The sequence below is a fragment of the Pectinophora gossypiella genome, chromosome 12, assembly GCF_024362695.1.
Source record: "Pectinophora gossypiella chromosome 12, ilPecGoss1.1, whole genome shotgun sequence".
NCBI lineage: Eukaryota > Metazoa > Arthropoda > Insecta > Lepidoptera > Gelechiidae > Pectinophora > Pectinophora gossypiella.
In genome coordinates this window covers 11,293,259-11,317,897 of record NC_065415.1, presented here as the reverse complement: position 1 = coordinate 11,317,897, position 24,639 = coordinate 11,293,259, and the positions used below count along the sequence as shown (strand labels likewise).

Sequence of the window (24,639 nt, the reverse complement as noted above, 5' to 3'; positions counted from 1 at the left end):
CCTACTATTTGTAGTTTTTTGTGATTGTGAACTGTGAATGAAAAGGAAGGCTCATGTTCTGGCCTGAAGAATGGAGAATTTGTTTCAGACATCCTTATTTTTCATTTTGTAACATTTAATCAAATCAGTTTGAAGACATAAGTGCTTCGGGTGGAACAAATGAGTTAAAAATTGGTGACAAAAACGTTGGCGTGGATCAGGTTTGTACTGTCAGGTTTTATAAACTAAAGTTAGTTTTTAATAAATAATGCAGCTTTGTGGCGTTGCAGTCTTATCAGATGGTGGTACACATGTGTATTAAGACGGCGGAAACGCGAAATTAATTGCTGCGGTTTATATAATACGGTTTGTTGGTTTAGTTTTAGGTAAGGGGAACGTGGGTTACTTAGGCAGTCTAAGGTCGCATTATGACAATAGCACCGATATCTGAATGAACCTTGAGTAGTTTTTGATGAGAGCACTTTAAGAAGAAGCCAAATTGTCTGACGAAATTCTTGATAATTTATATTTTGAAATGTAACTAAGTTTTCGTTACCAAGACAATCCTATCCAGTCTTTCATAATGGTTTATTCAATAATTACGACACTAGGAAGTATGTTTAATCAACAGTCTTACAGATAATTAAAATTGCTATAAACATTATTAATTTATACTTAGTAGGTTTGATTGTATTCAATGCAATTAGTAGATACCTAACTTTTAATTTTTTTGTTCATTTAACACTCATGTTTCTGGTTTTTTATTACGCAATATTATTGTTAATTGACAAATATATTTTTGCCCATTATGACTTTGTCTCATAAAGTTTACCTTCACCAATTATTGTTTATAGAAGTAACCACCTTTTTATTCAGCTTTTTATTTATCTCTATCTACCTAGAAAAAAAAACAACAAAATATGCAAAATTGTACAGATTATATTGTAATGTAGGTAGGTATGATAGTTTTACAAAATGTAGAAGAATGTAACAAAATTGAGTAACAAAATGTAATGATATTTGTATTTATCTCAAACTAGCTTATTTATTGCACATTAGATTTAACAAAGTTTTTAAGAAGGACAAAGTATTAAAAATTAGTACAATATTAAACTACAAAAAAACAACTACTTATATTACAATGATCATTATAGTATTTTATAATATTAGACTAAAAGCCCTTGAAATTTGAAGCTAATGAGAATACTAGACCCTCCTCAGTCTCACAGTTGGAGAACCTTAATGGTCTAAAAAACACAATGTTAACCAAATTTTGAACCCTATTTACAAGAGATTCTTACAGAGATGCAATAATAAAAGTATACTCGTAACATAGTTAGATGCCAGGCAGTGCTAGACACAATGTTATCTTTTGTTATGCAACACCAGTGCTTTATCTCTTACAGCTCAATCAAACATGTGACATCATGTGAATAATTATTAATTACTCAATTCACAACTGTTTTACAATTTACAACACATTTTAATCTATCATTCAAGTTTTCTGATTGCTGATAGTGCTTTCAATTCAAATCTATTGCATATTTTGCAACACGTTAACGAGAAGCAGTGTATGGGTATATATTGTTTTAGCTGATATCAGGATAAATATTTCAAAGAAGTTTTTCATGTAATTTTATAGGTTTTCTCATAAATATTGGTTTCTCACGAATTGGAAATGCCCTTAGAAAAGGTTTAGTATGATCTACTTTGAACCGGCGTGCGGATTGCGGATATGACAGGATTGATGGATGTGGAGGAAGCAAGGGAAGTGTGTCAGGATTGAAGAAAATGGAATTCCATAGTCTCTGCTTACGTCGGTGGGAAATAGGCGTGAGTTTATGTATGTTCTCATAAATAGGGTTTCTCTGCAAACAAGATTAAATTTAATAAAACTTAGCAGAGCTTCGGAATAAGATACATGCAACACTTTAAGCTGTAAGTTATAATTATCTCAAATATATTTTTTTCTTTGCAAGTATTTGAGATATAAAAATAAAGGGCTTGTTTGAGGATTGCAACAATCTGTAAAATTTGTGAAAATGATGCATGTGCCTAAACAATTCGATTTCATATATTAATGTTTAAAGTTGCCGGGATTTGTTTTGTGACAACTTGTCAGTCTGCTTATCCTACAGAGACTGCTATTAGTTCATGTTTCTCATTAAAAAATTGGCTGACTGACCTAAAATAATGTGGTTGAAGTAATAAATGTTTAAATGTTTGGTAAGAGAATAACTGATTCATTGCTTTCAGTGGAAGTTTGTTGTTACTAATTAGGTAATTGTAAATAGATATACACTTAATGTGACTTATGTCAAAATGCTTTTTTGTTTGAGTATGTTTCCATACATAATAATGTTATTTGCCTCCGGGGAATAACTACAAACAAGCAGCTATTTATCATCGATAATTATGATGCACATCATAATATGTTACCAGTGTTTCACATCTTGTATTATAGAAGTGTGTCTATCACAGTTGATACAATGCAATCCCTTTGTTACCATCTACAGAATTGCCAAAATCTTCTTTTATCGTGGGGTTTGTGAGGTGGAGTACCAACCTCATCAGCCCTGGTGTCAGGGTTACTATTGAGCCCCTGACATGACTCATGTAGCGACTACTTACATTAGTAAGTAGTAACCGGGACCAACAGCTTGACGTGCCTTCCGAAGCACGGATCTTCTTACTTTCGGACAATCTGGTGGTTAGCCAGTAATGTCCTAACCAAACTAGGGACCACAAAGTAATTTTTGTGATATGTAGCCACCGGGAATCGAACCCGGGACCTCCGGATCGTGAGCCCAACACTCGACCACCAAGCAGCTTATTACACCAGAATGATAAGCTGCTTGGTAGGTATGTTAAATGATTTTGTATCCTCATACTAGCATGTTATGGCAGCAAATTGTTCATTACAGGTCTTATCCTATTGTTAATACCAGTCCACTTGTTATTATCAGATGACTGACACCAAGTTTACATTATATACAGCCTTAATCTCTTCATTATGATAAGCATCAAATATAAGTGGACGAATGATAGTAATAGGTTTGGAATATTTCGGATGACTCTTGGGCTTAGTAATGTCCCATAATAAAGTTGTTCTTGACCACATTTTAATTATATTCCACAATGATAAGGTTCAAAATTGTTCAGACAATTTTCCTGGTGGCACCTGATGCCTACGTACAGTAAAATGAGTCACATATTATCCTATATTAGTGCGGTGTATTACACAAAGTTGTCAGTAAACTGTTAACAGCCTCGCACATGGGATGCCGCACTAATTACTCCTATTAGACAGTTAATTCACATGTAAATATGTACTCCAACTGACCGTCTCCTGTCATGTACAAGTTGTGGAAAATAGTTTCGACGAAAATCTGTACGGGTTCCTTGATAAATAGTGCATAAAGTTTCAGTGCGTGTTGTATTTTTGTAGTAATTGGCATCTTTGTTATAGGGTGGTCACCAAAACGCGCAGGCTATGAATTGGGCCATGCAATAAAAATGGAAGCGGTAAATACTTACGAAGGTCGATATGAACACAAGGATAGCATACCGTGTAGTAGTGCCGACAGCGACGCTTCTAGCAGCGTCCTCGAGAGCAACGACAGCGAACAATTTAGCGAAGACAACATGGACCAAACCGACGATGACGACGATCTTAAAGAAGACCTCCAGAAAACAATCCCAGAATGCTACAAGTCAGACTCAAACTTTACATCACAAACATCCAGTGACATCACAAACGACGAAGAGTTCCAAGCGTCCGCCTTATGCCAGTTTATGGATATTTTAAACGATCTAGATGAAGTTTTAGACAAGTCATTACTTGCCTGTCTCGATGACCCGGCGTCATTCGACAGTGACGAGGATGATCTCATATGTAAGCTTAAAGAATGTATTGGTGAAGCGTCACAACCATCACAATCCATCGCGGGAAGTTCAGAAGATGACAATACACAAGTGATTTGTGCACCTTCAGCACCATCATTGGAAGACATCACAGATATAGTAGAGAGACATTTGCCTATTGGTCGATCAAAAAGTTTCTCAGAACTATCGGATACTCAAAGGCAGACTTTAGTGTCGACATTAGAAAGAGCTAGTACAACGAATGACGGTTTACGCAATTCAATGAGGAGGTTAGATCCTATCATGCTCCCAGCGATATCGTCGCAGGATGAGCCGTTGACACTGCCAGTTATATTATTTCTGGAGCACCATGTTAACATGCGGCCGACGAGTGCGCCGATCCAGTTGCAGGTTACGGCTGCTAATTTGAGTAGTGATGGTGCGTCGGGGCCGCTGATAGTGGGCCGTAGAGCGTTGCTGATGAACCGTGCGCTGTCCCTGCCTTCGCCAGGGGAGAGTGACGTCACGGGGGAATGGACTGGGAGGAACACGGCTCGGAGTACCACGAGGAGTTCTACTTCCAGTTCCTCGGGTGAGTCCCTCGCGGGAGTCATTGCTGTCAATCAAACCGCTGCCGGTGCCACAGAAGAGAGGTAAATAATATTATTTTATTTTATCTTATAGCCGTATCAACGATCACGCGTAACGCGATATTTGAGCTATTAAAGTTTCTTTGCTTGTCGCGTAACCATTAGAAGTGGGTCATATACTGCATCGCGCATATGCGGGTCCGTGCTGTACCTAATGATTTAATAAAAATTTTTCAGTTTATTCATACGCATAGGTAATTACGGGTTTGCACGAATGACGTCTCTGAAAGTGCATTCCTAGAATCGCTTCAGATAACGCGTTCCAAGATAAAGAGTTTCCATACCTAAGTTCCAGCCATTCTTTTGCATTATTTCGAAACATTAATTTGGTTTCACGACCTTTAACGCTTTATGCGAATTAATTGAACTTCGCATTATTTGATAAACAAAACTAATGAATAATTCAATTGGTCTATTAGATCAACAAGTCTCTTGGCTTCTTAGCCTATACCTTATAAAAACCTGGATTGGATAATACGCAGATGCGATATCATTTAGCTATTGTAATGTCAACTTGGGTCATTCCGATGATACGTGCATCATCGGTGCTCAGTGTGTGAGTGCGTACTGGTCATCACTAATTTAAGAGCCACGCTCTTGTCGGTGTAGCATTCTACATGCTACTTTTTTAGGGATTATAGGGCAGTGGTTTCCCTCTTGCCTTCCGCCCCGCAGTACTCTGTCTGATGCGAGTGGGATGCCGCCCAGAACAGTCTACCGGTACAGAGCCCAAAATATGGGGTAGGCGGGGACCACGGAATTCCATTTACCACGATCCTGATACACCTCCGCTTCATCCAATCTTATCAAAATCTCTATACATACTCTTCGGCTTCGAATACGTCAAGACAATTGAAATTCGCAACAAAAACCTTGGATTTTCTTTAAAATATCCTGAATTTTGTTGCGAATTTCAATTGTCTTGACGTCTGATACCTACCTAGTTTTACCAATCATTATTAACTTGAAAAATCACGCTTTTGTCGGTGTAGCATTCTCCATTCTTGTTTATCCAAGGCCAATACTTAAATTTCTTTAATATAAATATTAAGATTTCGATATCAAATTCAGCAGTTTGTGTCTGGGTTTCTGTCTATAGATCTTGTATAATGACGTGAGGTATGATATATATGATTTGTTACAGAAATGAAGAGACTGAAGAGCCCCCATTCGGCGTGTGGCCGCATCGCATGAGTGCTATGTTAGCATGTCTTAGTTGCACCGTCGGGATATTCAACATCTCGCGTTTCGCTATGTTTAGTGTACATTTTGGAGGTATGGCGCTTTTTATTTATATTTTATATGAGTAGAAATGATCGCGCCATCTTTACGTTGGTTTGTCGCGCCTGCGTAGGGTGGAGATAGATTTGGGGTAGATTTTTGCCCAGCAGTGGGACAAGAAACAAGACAACACAAGAAAACAACAAACAACAAATTGACACAAGAAACAAGAAACTGACTGTAGAAAATCTAATTTGTATAACGACTTAAGCTATACTTTAGGGTATAGACATTTTGTTTGAGTGTAGAAGACGTAGATATTTTTAGATCCATTGTACACGTGACAATAAAGTTTAAAAGCGATAGTTTTTTCCCTTTTTGTGAATTGTATAATAGAAAAACAGAATAGATGTACTTTTTTCATATATTTTTTGTACATTATCGTGGGACCTGTGGGCGGGCTATTCAAATTGTGTGACTCGCGTACAAAAAATAATGGTGTTACTGTAAAAGCCCGAACCAATGTAAATCCTAAAGTGATGATGGTAAAAGGAATATTCTTCAATAATCTGATTCATATTAGGATTTACCACTGATTCTTCTAAAAAAAGAGATGTTTAGATGTGCACGGCGCGCGGACTACGTTCTCCATGATTCAGTAGTTGAATGTTGGGCGCACCCGACCCTGGGTTCGATTCCCGGCGGGGAGACGACTGACAGAAATCATCTTGTGGGAGTGTTCCCTGAGATCATGACATTGCACGCATCACGAATATACAGGGTACACCGTAACGAATATTGAGAGGGATGATTCAGACCATGATTCTGAGTTGATATCAAGTTGAATTTCCTGTCGGAAAATTCATGATTTTAGTGTTTTTTTAAATTATTTTCCGTACCATACTTGCGACGGAAAATTCCACCCTGCACCACCCACCCCACCCCCTATACCCTGTATTTATTACTCAAAGTTTAAGAGTTGGCATAAAAATATGATGTAAGTAACGTCATGTACATTCAGGGAAAACTTCTCAAAACCCAACGTCATACTTTATTGACAAATTGTTACGGCAGAATAATACGTGGGCAAACATGTGTCACGTACGTAGCTCTGTGGGTCATAATACGTCATATAAATGAAACTTTTCCGGAGTCCTTCCTACTCCTATTGTTTAGTATACTGTAGCTTTCCTCCTTAATGTAACCACAAATTATGACGCGACCAATTAACTCATAATTTAGCGTGGGAATCTTCCTTTTTGACGAAAGAGCAGGTATTTCGTATTGTTGTGTAAAACTTGAATTTACTAACTTACAATGTGAATGTGGGACAACTTTCTGTCCGCTTTAGTCGTTCTTCCGTTTTCAAACATTTTTTATCGAGTTCAAAGTAAAAGTGTTTCTCTAAAATTCTAAGTTACAATGAGCGGGATGAATTTAGATACTTTTCACAGTTAAATACTTGAGGTCTAAGGGTGGCCGTGCACTCGGTAGTCTCGAGACCAAAGTCATTCGCCGCATTAATTGTTGCTAATAGTTTGGTGCCATTCATAATACTGAGCGAGCATTATCAAGTTATACGCTCGTTTTCCTTTGACAAGCGCAACTAAGCGACGTACCTTTCGCGTGCCTTTATCAGCACAAGCCTTTATAACCGACTATGGTCGGTGCTGAGGAGTACAATTACAAAATAACATAAATAACCTATATACGTCCCACTGCTGGGCACAGGTCTTCCCTCGACCAATCGGAGGGGATACGAAGCGTGGTGTTTGAGCTAGTAGGACCAATGGCTTAACGTGCCTTGAATCATGTTACTTTTTCGGACAATCAGATGATTTGAGCCTGCAATGTTCTTGCCAAACAAAGGATAGTCTCACACGGATCCACGAGTTTATGCCTTCGTGTGTCATACACATATATTTGGTTAAACACAGAACGCTTTCTGATACATTATTAAAATTGCTAATGACCAAAGTTCAATATACGAATAACCGTAACCTATGCATAAGCATAGTAACAGTAAAATTTCCCCTCGACTTAAGAATACATTTCCAAACAATCCCCGATTTCACTCCACTAGTATTTAGTACCTACGTTCCACCTGGCGACCATGTTAACAATGTGGGTTGTATAATAAAAATTGGCAAATATTATCGATGCGATGCGATCAGACGAACGATTTACATATTAACCCAATTGTTTTGTTTCAGCGAGCTTCATTGTACAGTTTTTTATACTGTCGTTTTTGATCGGAATCCCCTTGTTTACACTGCACTTGTGTCTGGGGCAAGTCCTGGAGTCGGGACCAGTCGACATGTGGAGGATATCGCCCATTTTCCAAGGGGTTGGGGTATCGTTGCTTATAACGCAGGCCGTTATAGGCATGTACAGCATCATAGGAGTATCCTGGATATTCGTCTACTTCCGAGACTCGTTCATTTCAACAGACGACCGGTACAAATGGGCGGTACCACAGGAGTTCAATTTCGATGGTGAGTTCACGTTCGTTTCATTGTCAATGCCAGTGATTTTGTACCATTGAGATTGCAGGAAGCGCGAGAAGGTCAATTCGGACAATTAGTTTTTCATTAACTCGATTTCGATGAGGAAATCCAGAGTCATTGTTTGGTTGTAAAAAACTGATATTATTTACTCGCAACTTTCTTTTGAAAGTGACCTGCATTAGCATTTTAAGAGCTTTGGTGTGACTCAAAATATGAATCATAGTATCATGATCTCAATACGTAGCTTGCATTATAGGTATATCTCTTAGAATTGCCATGGATGGTAAAAATCTTACAATATACATTATTATTTATGTTTAAAGGAGATCATCGGCTCTCCATACATTGGCCGGCCCAAATTTGAAAGTGCCGGCCAGAGAAAAAAAATGTGTCGAACCTTTCAAATAGCTTGTTCTGAACATTTTTGACTATGACACCGAACGTGTATGACCATTAGTTTGGCTTTAATTGGATTTTAAAAATCTCGATTTTTCATACATTTTGTAAAAAAAAATATTATGTCCGTTGGGAAAAAAAGGGATACAGGCGTATTACAAAGGACCGTTAGAACATTTATTAGTATGGCGCCAAACTTCTATGACCATTATTTTGACGTTTATTGGACTTTCCGTTTTGGTTAATATGTTAAAATGCCGGCCATCGAATAAAATACGTCGAATCTGTCTAATAGTTGCTTCTCAATATTTTTTAATATGACACCAAACATCTATGAGCATTATTTTGACTTTTTATTGGAATTTACGTTTTAGTTCAAATGTGAAAAGTGCCGACCAGCAAAAATACCATGTAGAGAGTATCGAGATTACAAAGGACCTTTAATTCAATCCACTTAACAACACACATTGTTCAGAACATTTCATAATCTGGCGCAAAACATTTTTGACCATTATTTTGACTTTTATTCCTCTCTCTTTCCGTTTTGGTTCAAATGGAAAATGTCAGCCAGCGAAACAAAATGAGTCAAATCTTTTGGTAAACGACTTGAAACGTATTTTTTTACTATATTATCAAATGTCGACTTTGGCTTTTATTGGACGTTTTAAAAAAAATTTTTTTTTTTTATACATTTTAACAATGACAACAAGCAGACCTTTCCCAATGACTAGTTATTAGTCAGATAAATACTTTGTGTTTTTGTTTTGTGTGTTGTTAAGTGAACTTCTATATTTATACTATCTGATTTTAGATATGACGTTGGCTGTAGTTTTTGCATTCCACACAACGTTACGGCCTAAGTTTAGGTTGAATTTTTATGACCGTAGTTGGTTACCACCCTCCAAAGATAAGCTTGCCATCTAGTGACGAAACTCGTATTTTGGCATGACGTCTGAAGTAGCTGTTAGGGAAGACAGGAGTCGGGCAGTTGTACTTTGCATGTATGCCGATCACAATGTCCTGGTGCTACTCGGCCGATAACATAGTACCTCTATCATCCCACTGTATTTTCCTTGTATACACACTTTTCTTAAAAAAAAGTCGCTTCTCAAGCGTAAATGCAAACATATTTTTAATTTATAAAAATGTGTCAAAAAGACGACGCCTATTACGCCTTTAGCAAGATAGTTCCATTATCACCAGATAAAACTTTTTTTCGCCAAAGTGTAGGTATCTATGAAAACACCAGATTTTTGAAAAATCGAATTACTTAAGTTCAAAATAGTGGTCATAGACGTTTAATTCCATAGTAATAAACATTGTGACGATCCTTTGAATAACGCGCCTGTTATATTTTATTTTTTAACAAAATGAATCAAAAATCAAGTTTTTTTTTAAATCCAACAAAAGCCAAACTAATGGTCGTACACGTTTTTGTCATAGTGAATAATGTTTACAGGTATCTTCTCGATAGCTTTGACATGTGTTTTTTGCTTACCGGCACTTTTCACACAGAAACTATAACGTAAAGTCCAACAAAAGTCAAAATAATGGTCATAGACGTTTGGTGCCCTAATAATAAATGGTCGAACGGATAAGTTATAACGGAGTATACCAATATTGTTTCTTGGCCCGCACTTCACATTTTCACCAAAAATGTATGAAAAATACAGGTTTTTTTAATTCGAATAAAACCGAAAATATTGACCCTACAGCTTTTTTGATGCCATAGTAATAAATGCTCAGACGGATAATTTCTAACGATATATACCACTATTGTTACTTGGCCGGCACTTTACATTTTGACCAAAAATGTATGAAAAATACAGTTTTTTTAATTCGAATAAAACCGAAGATATTAACCCTACAGCTTTGGTGCCATAGTAATAAATGCTCAGATGGATAAGATCTACCGGAATATAGCAAAATTATTTTTTGGCCGGCACTTTGACTTCTGGGCCGAAATCCGATGATCTCCTTTACAATAATATAAATGTGCTGCAAACTAGGCCACATTGATACTACTTGTAGTGTCTTTTCCAAAATGCAATCGTTGGATAAAATCTATTGTTACAAATACAAACACACAGCATAATTTTATCAGTTATTCCGACTTATTCCTTATTCTATGTCAGAGGTACGCAGAGGTGTATAATATAAATGAGTATGTGGGTAAATTTCTTAATTATGTTAAAATTTAAGTTTATTGATCAGTTAAGATAATCGCGTTGCGGAATTTCTTGAGTCAATTATAACAGACCATAGGACATCATAGAACTATTTAAAGTGCTTCTTCTTTCTGGTGTGAGGGTTACTATCGAGCCGCCGAAGGCCCCTGACATGGCTCATGTAACGACTACTTACTTACATCAGTAAGTAGTAAGCAGGACCAAAGGCTTAACGTGCCTTCCGAAGCACGGATCATCTTACTTTCGAACAATCACGTGATCAGCCTGTAATGTCCTAACCAAAATAGGGATCACGAAGTGATTTTTGTGACATGTCCTCACCGGGATTCGAACCCGGGGCCTCCGGATCGTGAGCCCAACGCTCAACAACTGGACCGGGCCGGATAGCCAGTATGTATATTATGTAGTATTATTATTCTAAATAAATATTTTATTTTCCAGATGGTTCAATAAGAAACGGTACATTCAAAATACAAGAGACTCTGCCCCAATATTTTAACGGGGAGGTCCTACAAAGGAGTTTAGGTGCCAACTCTTCCTACTTCGGGTCAATAAAGTTCCAAGTTGCGTTCAACCTAGCTGTGGTGTGGATGATCGTGTTCGTCGCGCTTAGCAAAGGCCTCCGGTCTTACGGCAAGGTGAGTGTGGCCATTCATACCGTAGAAATTAATTACATACCCATCGTTTTATAACTGTCAGTGTTTCTAGATTTAAATTGTATTTAGCTGCTTTTAATCGCATAGGCCATTGTTGGCGATGATCCCCCCTAGGCTACAGGTTGGTTCATGGGTGGTTTATCTAATTCTCTACGGAGATAGGTTGCTTGACACCTGGCGACTCCCCCTGGTGACATAAAAGCTGGATGTGTGTATGTATACGTATAACACAAAATGTTATCATTCCACGATCTCAAAGTAACAGTGTACTTGTTCATGTTGACCTCAGTCAAATACAAATCAACGAAAACAATGGATATTGATGGCGCTTACCTCGAAACGCAATTGAAAACTGTTACGTTGTAAACTAACCTTGGATTTGTTACACTAAAAACGAAACTAGAAGAGAGTCCTACTATGAAGATTTTCATAACCCTCCTTTTTACTTTTCCGCAGTCGGTAAAAAGCGTTCCTTCAGTGTCATGTGTTCATGAGTAATTTTAAGTACATTATTTCACACACGTGATCCCTAAATAAGGAGAGCAGAACGTGTTATGGAGCATACTCCACCACGCTGCTCCACTGCGGGCAGGTGGAGGTGTTTTTACGGCTAATAGCCGGGACCAAAGGCTTAACGTGCCCTCCGAAGCACGGAATCATCTTACTTTATCATACAATCTAGTGAATCAAGCCTGAAAAGTCCTTTAGTAGACGATTATTATTTAGAAAACTAATTCAGGCAGATGATAGCTCGGATGTCATATGTTTTAGACTACACTATGTATATTTTACAATAGACTTGGTGATAATACACCGTTAATATTGAAAGCGGAGCTATATTTGTTGTATATTACTTTATTAGTGATTCTAAATATACAAAATAACTTTCGTCCATTGTTTCAGGCTGTGTATATGTTAATATTCCTACCGATCTGCGGCACTCTAGTGCTCTGTACCAAGTTGCTCACCCTCATACCATACGACAGCGTTACGAACATATTCTCCGAGACCGAATGGGGCGAATTCTTTATCAACAGCAATGTAAGTAAATTAACCGAAGGACGTAATATACGATCCCGACGACTCGATTACTCTAGCCATAGAGGCAGCGAATCAGCTCGCGACACCAATCACTTCAGGACCCCGATACCGACCCCGTCGGCGTGGTCGACGATTTCCCTCAATCAGTGCTTATTGCTATCGACCCACTAGGTTCGATAGCAATAAGCGCTGATTAATTCTACCAATTATTTTCCCCTCACACGACGCCCTGAGCCGAGGTTCGCGCCCAAATGGGCACCCTCAGGCCTGTTGTCTTAAACGTTGTACCGGGTGAGAGCCTTCAGCGCTCCCCATTTCTCCGGCCAAGTAGTTAATGCCATCTGCGGCAAATCTACAATAAGTCACGTCAAAAAAAGTAAATTAACTGTATTAAAATGGGAAAAAGTCTTCAAACTCCTCCTTCAAAAACCTCAAAATTACCGTCTTCTTCCACCGCGTGGGTTGTGATGTGGATTACCAACCTTATCAACCCAGATGTCAGGGTTATTTTTTAGTTGTCAAATATTTGTGTGTGTATGCGTGTGCGTGCGTGCGTGCGAGCGTGCCGGCGTGCGTGCGTGCGTACGTGTGTGTGTGTTAATATTACACTATTATTTATGTTCCAGAGCTGGGCAGCGGCCACACAAGAAACGTTCCTCACTTGGGGCCTGCTAGGCGCGTGTATAATGCAGTTAACATCGCACAAGAATGCCAAGAACAAGACTAACGGCATGTTGCAGAAGGAGAGCGCGTGCATAGTAGCGTTCACATTCGCCGTGCTGCTGCTTGGGTCGTTTTTAGCGAACACTTGCGTGCAAATATTGAAGAACTACGGGTACAACTACATACCGGGAAGTTACGGTGAGTTGCGCTTCCTACTCGTTTGTTTTTATTGCTTTTGTGATGTAAGTGATCGCACGTCATCATACAATAGATATATGAGTAATTTGAAACGTTTTCTTAAATAAGAATATCATAATAATAATATGATGTTTAGTATATGTATGCTTGTGTGTGTAATTGTGTATTTATATTGTTGGTATGTGACCTAACCTGTATTGGGCAGGTTTTCCCTTCGCGGGATGGAAGGTCAGACAGGCAGTCGCTTCTGTAAAAAACCCGACCTGTGAAATGTTTAGGTTAGGTAAGCGGACCCTGTGAAAAACGGGATAATGTTAGGGCGATGATGATGATGTTCTTGGCTAACCGTTATAAACGGCGATACGGCTCACCACCTATCACGTTGGTCATAGAAGAATGTACCTCTGACTACCCTAATTGGGAATATACCCGCGAGTTTATGTTATGTGCTTACTTATGAAGATTTTGATAAGACTGCTGAAAGCGAAAGTAGTGTATCGGGATCGTAGTAAGTGGAATACGCTACCTGACAACCTAGTCAAATGTGATACTTTTAACGAAACGTCAAAACGAAAGTGTTCTTTGGAGTTTGTATGAAAAAACTATCCTGTGACGTCTTCAATAAAAGCGGTCAAACGTCGTACTCATTGTTACTTAAATCATAAATAAAATTCGAAAGTAAGTCTAAAAGTAAAATAAGATTGATTTTTGATCATCTTAGACCGGCTTCTATTACTAGATTAGCATTTTATAATTTATCTTTGATTTGAGTCAAATACCCTATTTCAAAGACTCTGCCTACTCCAACGGAAAATAGGCGTGATCTTATCCTATGTATTTATGTGTAAAATCTTTTAATTGTTACATACTAATTATTTAAAACGAAAAGCAAAGTATGATTTTATTGCCAAAACACGTAAGACATTTTAAAGAGAAAAATGCCAAAGTTATCGCATGCCATTAAAATTATGAAGTCTCAGTAATTGGTCAGTATTGTCTGTTGTACAGTCTAACTGCCTCCGTGGTCCAGTGGTTGAGCGTTGAGCTCATGATCCAAAGGTCCCGGGTTCGAATCTCGGTGGGGCTATCACAAAATTCACTTTGTGATCCTTGGTTTGGTTAGGACATCTCATCTTCCGAAAGTAAAATGATCCGTGCTTCGAAAGGAACGCTGTGCCGTTGGCCCCGGTTACTACTTACAGATGTAAGTACGTACTCGTTATATGAGCCATGTCAGGGGCTTTTGGCTGCTCAGCAATAACCCTGGCACCAGGGTTGATAAGGTCATTCACCTCACAACCCAAACGATGGAAGAGAAGATTGTACAATCTAAAAAAAGTGTAAATTGAAAGCCATGAAGTGTCTTTGAACTCGGAATATGATAAATAGGTACGTGAAAAAGACGTTCTACTAGCGTCACTTTGTCGTCAATGAAAATTACTATTCTAGAGTTTCTTTTCGTTCCCTAATGATGTGTGATGTGTGGCAAAATGTATGTTATATGAAGATACCACACTATTATCCTGGTGATTCTAAGTATCTGCGCTGTATTTTTTTATGAATAATTCACTCGAGACTCGTGTTTGACCACAAGCCACAATCTCACTTGATGGTAAGTGACGATGTGGTTTAAGGTGGATCACGTTTACCTAGCAAATGCTTATTCACTATAGCTTTGAATACTCCCAGATTATAACGAGTTGAAAAAACAGACGACGGCAGGCAGTTCCAATCCTTCGCTGTTCACGTATCTTGTTAATTAATTGATTTCATGATCTAGAATACATTTCGTCGCCTAGTGAAACTCTGGTAAGCGCCACTTTTTTGGGTTAACAAAACCTCGTAATGATTAAAAGAAATAACAATAAACCACTCATTCCTCACAAATTCGAAAAAGGAATCGAAAAAATTCAACAGAATTTGATTTTGCTTACACGCTTTCGCTATAAGGCGACGAGTTCTAGATTCGAATTTGACTGGTCAGTAAAGCAGGAGGGTAAAAGGCCATTTCGGAGCAATTCATAATAAAAGAGCAATATTGCAATTTGACATTTGCGCATATAAAAGTAAGTGCGCAATGCAAACAAATGTCAAGTAGCAATATTGTTTTTTTAAATGAATTGCTTAGATTTGGCCTTTTTAAGCTCCCTGTTTTGTTTATGTCGATATTTAACGTCACTGCGATGTCTTCGATTATCTCTTAGCACATGTTCAGATTTTCATTGTCATACAATAATGACGTAACTACAAGTGACTCACTTTTGACATATTTTCTTTTTAGTTCTATTGTTTTTCAATGTCTAGTCTGTAACTGACTTCTCGGAACGAATCTATAGATTCAAGGTTACATTGGGGTAGGTAGAGCTACTAGTTGCCGGAAGATAACTCGTCAAGATGCCAAGATGCTTTTGGTATTATTGTTTAAAGATAAATAATGTTCCCTAACCAATTCCAGCTGGGTTTGTACAGCAACCGCGCGCGCGGCGCCTATATGGTAGTTTGCCAGGTCAAAGATAAATTAATGAAAATATTTTTACTAAATAAAGACAGATCTAAAGGTGACAAAAACGGTTTCTTTTTTCTATTTAACTTGTTTTATAAAGAAAAATGTAATAATAAGTGCGACATTTTGTCACGTTTTTCTGTGACGTCACAGATTGCTTTTTCATACAAATTCCGTAGTAATTTCGTGTTTTGAGGTTAGTAAAAAGTAACTGATTTGACTAGTTGGACTGACTAGTTGGTATGTTATTTTCGGTACACATTTTTGTTATTAATTTTTCGTATAGAAACTGTTGTTTATGTATGGTTTTTGATTTAAATCTGTCTCTTAGATTAAAATTTAATTTAGAAATATATCGAAATCCGCGACGCGTGATTTGTGATTATTTCGATTCCATTTTAATCCAAAAGCCTTCACTCTTTCGAACTCCAAAAATGACTCTAATCATTTGCGTACATATTTTCAGAAACGGTGAAATCGTCCCAGTTCCTCTGGCCTACATCGGAGCCGTTGCCAGGCAACCAAGTGTCGACCCCGGTGCGGTACATGGGCCACTACGGCAGCCTGGTGGGGGTGACGGTGTGGAGGAGCGGCGGCCCGCGCGCGCTCAGTGGCTGGCAACCCTTACAGCTGGCCACGCAGCTCGTGCCGGCTACCCTCGCTGTGTTACCTGCTAATGTGGTCAGTCTTCTTCTACCATGCAGATTCCTAAATAAAAAATGCATGATGAAATGACCCTGATATAACTCAAGCAGCAAAAGTGACCGACTGATTGACGCGACCTCCGAAGCTCGGAATCATTTTATTCAGTCTTCTTCTTCTATCGTGTGGGTTTTGAGGTAAATTACCAACCTCATCAACCCTGGTGTCAGGGTTACTATTGAGCCGCCAAAGGCTGACATGACTCATATAACGACTACGTAGGTACTTACATCAGTAAGCAGTAACCGGGACCAACGGATTAACGTGCCTTCCGAAGCACGGATCATCTTACTTTCGGACAATCAGGTTATCAGCCTGTAATGTCCTAACCAAACTAGTGACCAGAAAGTAATTTTTGTGATATGTCCCCACCGGGAATCGAACCAACGCTCAACCACTGGACCACATTTATTCAGTCAATCCGGTGATTTCAGCTTGCAATGACCTGACCACTCCACGGACAGTTATGAGACCCAGGTCAGGGTTACTATTGAGTGGCCAAAGACCTCTGACATGGCTCATATATTGGGAATATAATTGTGAGCTTATGTTATGTTATAATTCCTTTTCAACCAATAACTTGTCTATTCCAGCTATCCCCAGCATGGGCGGTGATATTCTACTTCATCCTGATAATGTTCGGGGTGGCGCAACAGCTGGCGGTGTGGCACTGCGTCATCACTGGCGTCATGGCCATCAATGCCCAGGCTCTGAGGGTGTGGGAGACGACTATCACCTTCCTGAGCTGCGTGTTTGGACTCGCCATGGGGTTGCTGCTCAGTACCGATGTAAGTTTATTTTATTAGCGACAGGAAATATTTGTACAAAATTATTGCAGTAAGGTTTGAAAACTACATAATTTACATACAAAGAGAACATTAAGTCGAAAAATATTCTGAGTCGGACGGGACTTGAGCCTGCAGCTGTTGTCAAGCCGGGACAAGCGTGTTGACTACCGGTTCCTTCTTCTGTCCATGTGAAATTGTTTCGATTATCGTCATTAAGCCGAAGTCTCGAATGAGCTCTCGGTAAGGTTACTTGTACGTGTCGCCCGTGGTCGTGGGTTAGGTTACTTAGCTTGCGATGGATGTACAGTCACGAGCATTAATATGTATACACTTTGGTACCATGTCACATTAACTTTTTTGACAAATTGAACTGTAACTCTCACTAAATGTCAAATATGTTAGTGCGACAGAGTTCTAAAGTGGGTCATGACTGTACCCCTGCCTAACTCGATTGGGATATAGTCTGGAGCTTATGTCATGTGTTGTTATGTTATGTCACGCTTCTTTGCATCGCGGAGTCGGGTAAAGTTGGTGAATAGGGTAGTTTCCAACTACTCAGATCAGTTACTTTTTACTAAACCTCAAAACACGAAATTACTATGGAATTTGTATGAAACAGCACACTGTGACGTCATAGAGAAACGTAATAAAAGTTCTGACTTATTATTGATTAAAATAAAATAAATAATAATAAAATAAGTTGAAGAGAAAGAAGAAAATATTCTTCGTTAGTTTTAGATCTGTCGTTATTTCATCATCAGCCCATTAACGTCCCCACTGCTGGGGCACGGGCTTTCCCTATGGACGGATAGGGAGATCGGGCCTTAAACCATCACGCGGGCCCAGTGCGGATTGATGGTTATTAACGACTGCAAATGCAGCCGGGACCAACGGCTTAACGTGCCTTCCGAAGCACGGAGGAGCTCGAGATGAAAACTTTTTTTTTGTGGTCACCCATCCTATGACCGGCCTTTGCGAAAGTTGCTTTACTTCAACAATCGCAGACCGAGCGCGTTAACCGCTGCGCCACCGAGCTCCTCCTCCTGTCGTTATTTAGTAATCAGAATTTCGTAATTTATATTGAACCTAGTACACGATCCTTTTCATGATTAGTAATTTACTTTGGCAAGAGTTCTCCCAAGTCAACGCCACGTGCAGTCAAAACGTGATGTAATTTCAGAACACCCTCATTAATGAAGAATTTCCCTCCCACAGGCTGGCATCAGGATCGTCCACTTCATAGACTACGTGTGGGTCGGGTCATGGTGGCAGTGCGCCATCCAGGTGGCTCTGGTGGTGGGCGTGTTCGTGGTGCGGGGCCGGCCGTACTCGCCGGACGTGGTGGTGGCGGCGCTGTACTGTGCGCGGACCAGACTGTCCATGACCCTAGCTGCGTTGACTAGCTTCACCTGGACTGTCATACTGCCTGTTCTACTCTGTGTAAGTATACTGTACTTCGAGGGGCACGTTAAGGGTTGGATCACATCTGGCAACACGTAGCACTTTGCATCTATCCTTTTCTGTTATTCAGACCCGTCATTTGCTAGAGCGAAAAAGCATGCGTCAGTATCGACGGGGCGACAGCGTGCGGTCGCTTTCTCTCGCTCTAGCAAATTACGGTTTTTAAGTAACAGAAAAAGATAGAAGCATAATAAAGTGCGATGAGGTGCTGATAGATGTCATTCAATCCAAAGCCAGTCCCGTCTTCTATATACTTAAGTGAGTAGTTGTTACATGAGCCTTTAGCCACTAAAAATTACCTTGACCATAATAACTGCGGATAGAACGGTAACCCTCCGCCCGCACCAATTCATTTGGATGCCGAGGTACATTTACCCCCTCTCTGGGTCTTACTTTAGTCTAAATAGACGCAAGCCTCTAAGGAGTAAGGAGCGCGCGCATATGTCTGTCTCACTCGAACTTGTTGAACAGCTTGTGGTTATAACGTGCTCAGTGGTGAAGGAAAACATCGTGAGGAAACCCGCATACTCGAGAAATTAGTTTCGGAGGCATGTGACCTAACCTGTATTGGGCTAGTTTTCTCTTCGCGTGTTGGAAGGTCAGACAGGCAGTCGCTTCTGTAAAAAAACGGTCTTGTCAAATCTGCAGGTTAGGTAAGCGAACGGTGAAAAGAACGCGGGGGGGGGGATGATTTAATCTTCATAATAATTTATTATTTATTTAATTATTTATTTGTACACAATAAAACAGACACAAGAAACATACAAAGAAAACAGATAGTACATGCAAGCTTATCTCTAAACAAAGAGATCTTCCAGCTGTCCTACGTGACAAGAGAGACTTTCAACGTATAATAATTTTATTTATTAATTAAGAAGTACTTTTAATTTTCAGGCAATCTGCGTAGTAGACTTCCGAGTGGGACAACAAAGGCAACTGTACACCTGGAGGAAACCAGTCGGGTGCGTACATTGTATTGAACAACTTATACGTAACGTAACGGAAATATCTATTTTCATTTCTATTTTTTCATTACTCGGGAACATAATTATTCAAAAATATAATGTAATTGCAGAAGCATATGTAAAAATAATTGTTACTTGAAATTTGGATCAGATTATGTATAGAATTGTGTTGCTGGATGGGCGGAAGGTATGTTGTGCCTGGATGTAATAACAAGGGTCATTATTTATACTCAAAAAACAAAGATAAAAGATGCATATGTCCTGTTATCCATGAAATTAGAAAGTTAAACGAAGGAAATTTTTTGCAGCGCCATATATATTTTTTGGGAACGTCCCTCACTGGAATTACGATTATTTCAATTCTATGTTGCAACAGCTGATTATAGAGTTGCTTAAAATTAGTAAACATATAAAATTAGAACTAGTGTGAAAGCTCTTCGAATATCACAGCGTCCCCATTTCGATACTAGCCCACGAGGTGTGATGCGCGTATGCACACGAATGCAGCAGGTTTCAATCAAACAATTTGTGAAATGAACTATTATTTTCAGATACTGGCCGATATGGGCGCGACAAGTCGCAGTGTTGATGCAACAAGGTGCCATATTAACTGTCCCCATCGCGGCTTTCATCCAAACTTGGAGGTACATGAGCAAAGGACCGCCGGATATTCTCGAAGTGAGTACATTTTATTGACATAAACTCACTGACTTCCTATAAACATAGACTCACATTCGCTAAGGAGTTTTTCTAAGCGTCCGGGCCGTGTTGTAAATACGTATACATTATGTTATGTAGATAGTATTAGTTCGTTCTCTCAACTGAAGATATTCTTCTTTCGTGTGGGTTGTGAGATGGATTACCAACCCCATCAACACTGGTGGGTTATTATTGAGCCGCCGTAAGCCCCTGACATGACTCATGTAACGACTACGTACTTACATCAGTAAGTAGTAACTGGGACCAACGGCTTAACGTGCCTGAAGATATGGCTGTTCTAATAAATTGCAATATAGGTTGTACTGCCACGAGTACTAATATGTATTACTTTGCAACCATGTCACTTTAACTTTTTTGTCAATTTAAACCGTAAGCCTCATTGAATGTCAAATATGATAGTGCGACAGGGTTTTAAAGCGGGTATATGATATTGCTCATGACTGTATAGTATCGTTTAAAGCCGTCGCCTGTAACAAGGTGCGCCGCGGACACTTTTTTACAGAGATTCTATTTGTTATACTAGGTCTATGCATTATCGTAACTCTTAAGATACAATTGTGCCGTTACCACTAGCTAGCTCCACCTCCATCTAGCACTTATTGAAGTTACGATGTCACTAACACCCATACTATTAACCTCTGCCAACCCCTTCGGGATACGGGCGTGATGCAGGCGTGTTATGTGTAATAACATAGTAAACTGCCTATATACGTCTCACTGCTGGGCACAGGCCTCCCCTCAATCAACCGGAGGGGGTATGGAGCATACTCCACCACGCTGCTCCACTGCGGGTTGGTGGAGGTGTTTTTACGGCTAATAGCCGGGACCAACGGCTTAACGTGCCCTCCGAAGCACGGAATCATCTTACTTTTTCGGACAATCAGGTGATTCAAGCCTGAAAAGTCCTTACCAAACAAAGGACAGTCTCACAAAGTGATTTCGACAATGTCCCCATCGGGAATCAAACCCGGACCTCCAGATCGTGAGCCTAACGCTCTAACCATTAGACCACGGAGGGTGTGTTATGTGTAATGTTATAGTGGAATTGAGTGGTCTAACATGCTTGATGCTCGCTCTCGTACACAGAAGAGATAAAAAAGCTAGTAAAATCTCTGATACATTTGAAATAATTATAGCTATTGCTAGAACATGTTATTCATTAGCAATTTATTGTTACGCTACAAGGATTATGGAGTTAGCGAATGTACTGAAGAACTGGTAAGATTGTGATGTTAATAGTTTACTTAATTTTTATTATTAACTGTCTGAGAACTGATATTAGACAGCTAAATTACTCAATTGTATAACAATATTTTATGTTAATTTTTTTTAAAAACTTCTAGGGCCCTGTGCCGAGATTTTTCTTGCAGCTTCTTTTCCCGGCTATACAGGTTGTGAGAAACTGCATTAGTTTTAGGCGGATGAGACGTTCGTTATGTAAAAATTTACGATTCAAAGCGTAACTATGTTACCTACTGAATAAAGATATTTTTGAATTTGAATTTCTCGCTTGCACTTACATGTTGTAAGAATGAGATATATGTATAAAATGTCCGGGGTGTGTAACTAAGTAAAGTCTTTATTTTCTCTACATATTCAAAAATATCTTTATTCAGTAGTTTAACATAGTTACACTTTGAATTCTCATTTTTTATATAACGACCGTCTCATCCATCAAAAATCTCTCTCTTTATTTGAGAGCTGCGCTCTTGTCGGTGTAGTAATCGCCATTCCTCTCTTCTTCCCGCCAAATCTTTCACCTCCCGATACGACACGACCTGCACCTTCTCTTTTATTTGTATCATAAATGTTCAAAAATACATGTTATTAATTTGTAGAGGCTAGAGCCTAAACTAGAATACCCTGTGTTTTAGGACTCCAGGCCTCCGCCTCCAGAAAGTCGTGGTCAAGAGAAAATAGAAAAAAAAATATAATTGTTACTTTCCCTTCCAGCGTATACAGAACCTGTACCGGCCGCGTATGGGCGCGTCGCACGAGAGCCCGGCGCCGCGGGCCGCCGCCAGGAGCGAGCCCGCGCCCCCCGCGCCCGACCCGCCGCCCAAGTATACCCCCCCGCCGTCGTATTCCACCGCTACTGGCGCCAGGCTCAGAGATACCCTGCGGAGGAGCTTCCGCACTTTGAGGAGGTGAGATACATCGATACACGAGATATTGCTGCTCTGTTTTAAATTTATTGCATCATATGCTTTACTTGGACACTTTCAGTGTTACTACAAAACACAAACTAAAAATAAACTAGGTTTGAAGTAGTATTTCGCGCCACGAAAGAAGTCGGCGGATTTTAATAAAACTAACTTGACAAGTCATAATAATTCTATGCAGAATCTGCGACAGTAGCGCCGCGGCCTTCGGGACTTCTTTTGTACACAGATTATATTTTAACATAGTTTATCTTTTAGTCTTTGTTTTGTAGTAACACTGTTCATGTCTATTTCCTAAGTAGGGACTATGGATTTTCGATTCTGACATACTTCTCTTGCTTCCTCCACATTAATCAATCGTTGCATACACGCACGCCGGTTCAGAGTAAATCGTACCAAACCTTTTCTAAGGACATCCACAATTTGATCAACGTACGTCCTCTTATACCAGCCCTACCAATAACCTTCCCAGAGATTTAGACACTTTAGTATATACAAACTGATGAAAAACTTAGTTATTCATGTACGGAGTACATTTTTGTATTGTTTTGTCAGCTTAAGATCGTTTTAATAACTGAGGATTGTATTAATGTTCGGGAATATTTTCTCTTAGACTGATTCCTATTGTCTTCACAGACTAACAACAGGCCGTACGGAGCCTCTGCAAGCAGATGACACATCACACACGCCGATCACGCTCAGCGAAACCGTCGACCGCGAACTACACTCCTTAGAATCTCAACCGCCCGAGTACAGCGGGGTGTTCACTGCGCCATCCCTCACCGTCACTGATGAGACGGATTCTCGACCGAGAATATCCCGACCAAGGTCATCGACCTCCAGGAATTCCCTCTCTTTAACCAGAGATTACCTCCGGCGTTCATTCGTCCGGAAGAGCGATTCAGTCAAAAGTATTCGTTCGAGTCTACGCCGGAGCTTCAAATACGGTGGTGCCTTAACGACAAGTCACGAGCACTTGGTTCGTGGCGCCGAGCCCATGTCGACGACCGTTGCCATGTCGGCCATGATCGATGCCGAGGGCTCCCCCCACGCGCGCAGCCTCGCCTCTGTGATATGATTTTTCCTGAAGCCTCTAAGGCTGTGCAGTTGAGACCAAGAATTTTAGTGATGCGTGAAACGGTGTGTTCACTTCGGAGTTATAATTAAAGCACATAATAACGGGTTCTTACCGCGTTTAAATGGGGATATGAGACTCCCGATATTTCGACACTGTTGCAAGTGCCATGATCACGGGATGACTGATGAGATTGGAGTGGAGTAGGTAGATCCATAATTTTCTACGGGCAGACATATCTGTCTACCCTCTTTCTCTGCCGCTTGTTTATGTTTTTGATACCGGAATGTTCGGAACCATCTGAACTCGCACGAAACTCACTACGACAAACCGCACTCACTGTGTCCTCACGTTTTTTCACCACATTAGGCCGTTTCAAGCTTTTTACAACACCTACTACTGGATTCCACATACTCGACAACTTGAACCCGTCTTCCCTGTTGAAATTTTTATGTTTTCTGATTTCAATAGCCTCTTTTACGAGTCTGGGGATGTAATGACGTTCTGTTGATAATATTTGTGGATTGTTAAACTCGATCCAGTGGTTAGGGCCCGACTCCAGTACGTGCTCAGCTATAGCAGATTTCTGCACGTCGTTTTTCTTCATGGCACTAATATGCTCTTTAATCCGGCAATTTCCATTCCATTGAAGTCCAGGTTCCATTGAAGTGTTGGATAAGATACGTAGACGATATCTTCTGTATATACAAAGGAGGGAAACCACAGACAGATCAATGTTTACAGCATCTGAACGTCATCCACAAAAACATGCGTTTCACAGCAGAAATGGAGATGAATCGAGCTTTGGCCTTTTTGGATGTTAAAGTGTCAGTAAGAACAGATGGCACTCTGAGTCACTATGTGCACAGAAAGCCAACACACACTGATCGTTATCTGCA

The 24,639-nt window shown here is 39.8% G+C and overlaps 1 protein-coding gene across 2 annotated transcripts; it reads left to right on the top strand.

The window, feature by feature from the left end:
* LOC126371198 (sodium-dependent transporter bedraggled) lies at positions 1–23,824 on the top strand. 2 transcript variants are annotated; one of them, XM_050016446.1, is made up of 14 exons: positions 1–200; positions 3,449–4,496; positions 5,638–5,768; positions 7,928–8,209; positions 11,248–11,444; positions 12,366–12,503; positions 13,130–13,364; positions 16,334–16,548; positions 17,163–17,357; positions 18,573–18,797; positions 19,713–19,780; positions 20,335–20,461; positions 22,457–22,650; positions 23,302–23,824. In XM_050016446.1, the coding sequence occupies exons 2-14, from the start codon at positions 3,496–3,498 to the stop codon at positions 23,741–23,743; spliced, it is 3,450 nt and encodes a 1,149-aa protein (XP_049872403.1). In that variant the 5' UTR covers positions 1–200; positions 3,449–3,495; the 3' UTR covers positions 23,744–23,824. The 2 variants fall into 2 exon arrangements, with proteins under 2 accessions (XP_049872403.1, XP_049872402.1); XM_050016445.1 differs by lacking the exon at positions 1–200 and adding an exon at positions 3,221–3,370.
* The last annotated feature ends 815 nt before the right edge of the window (positions 23,825–24,639 follow it).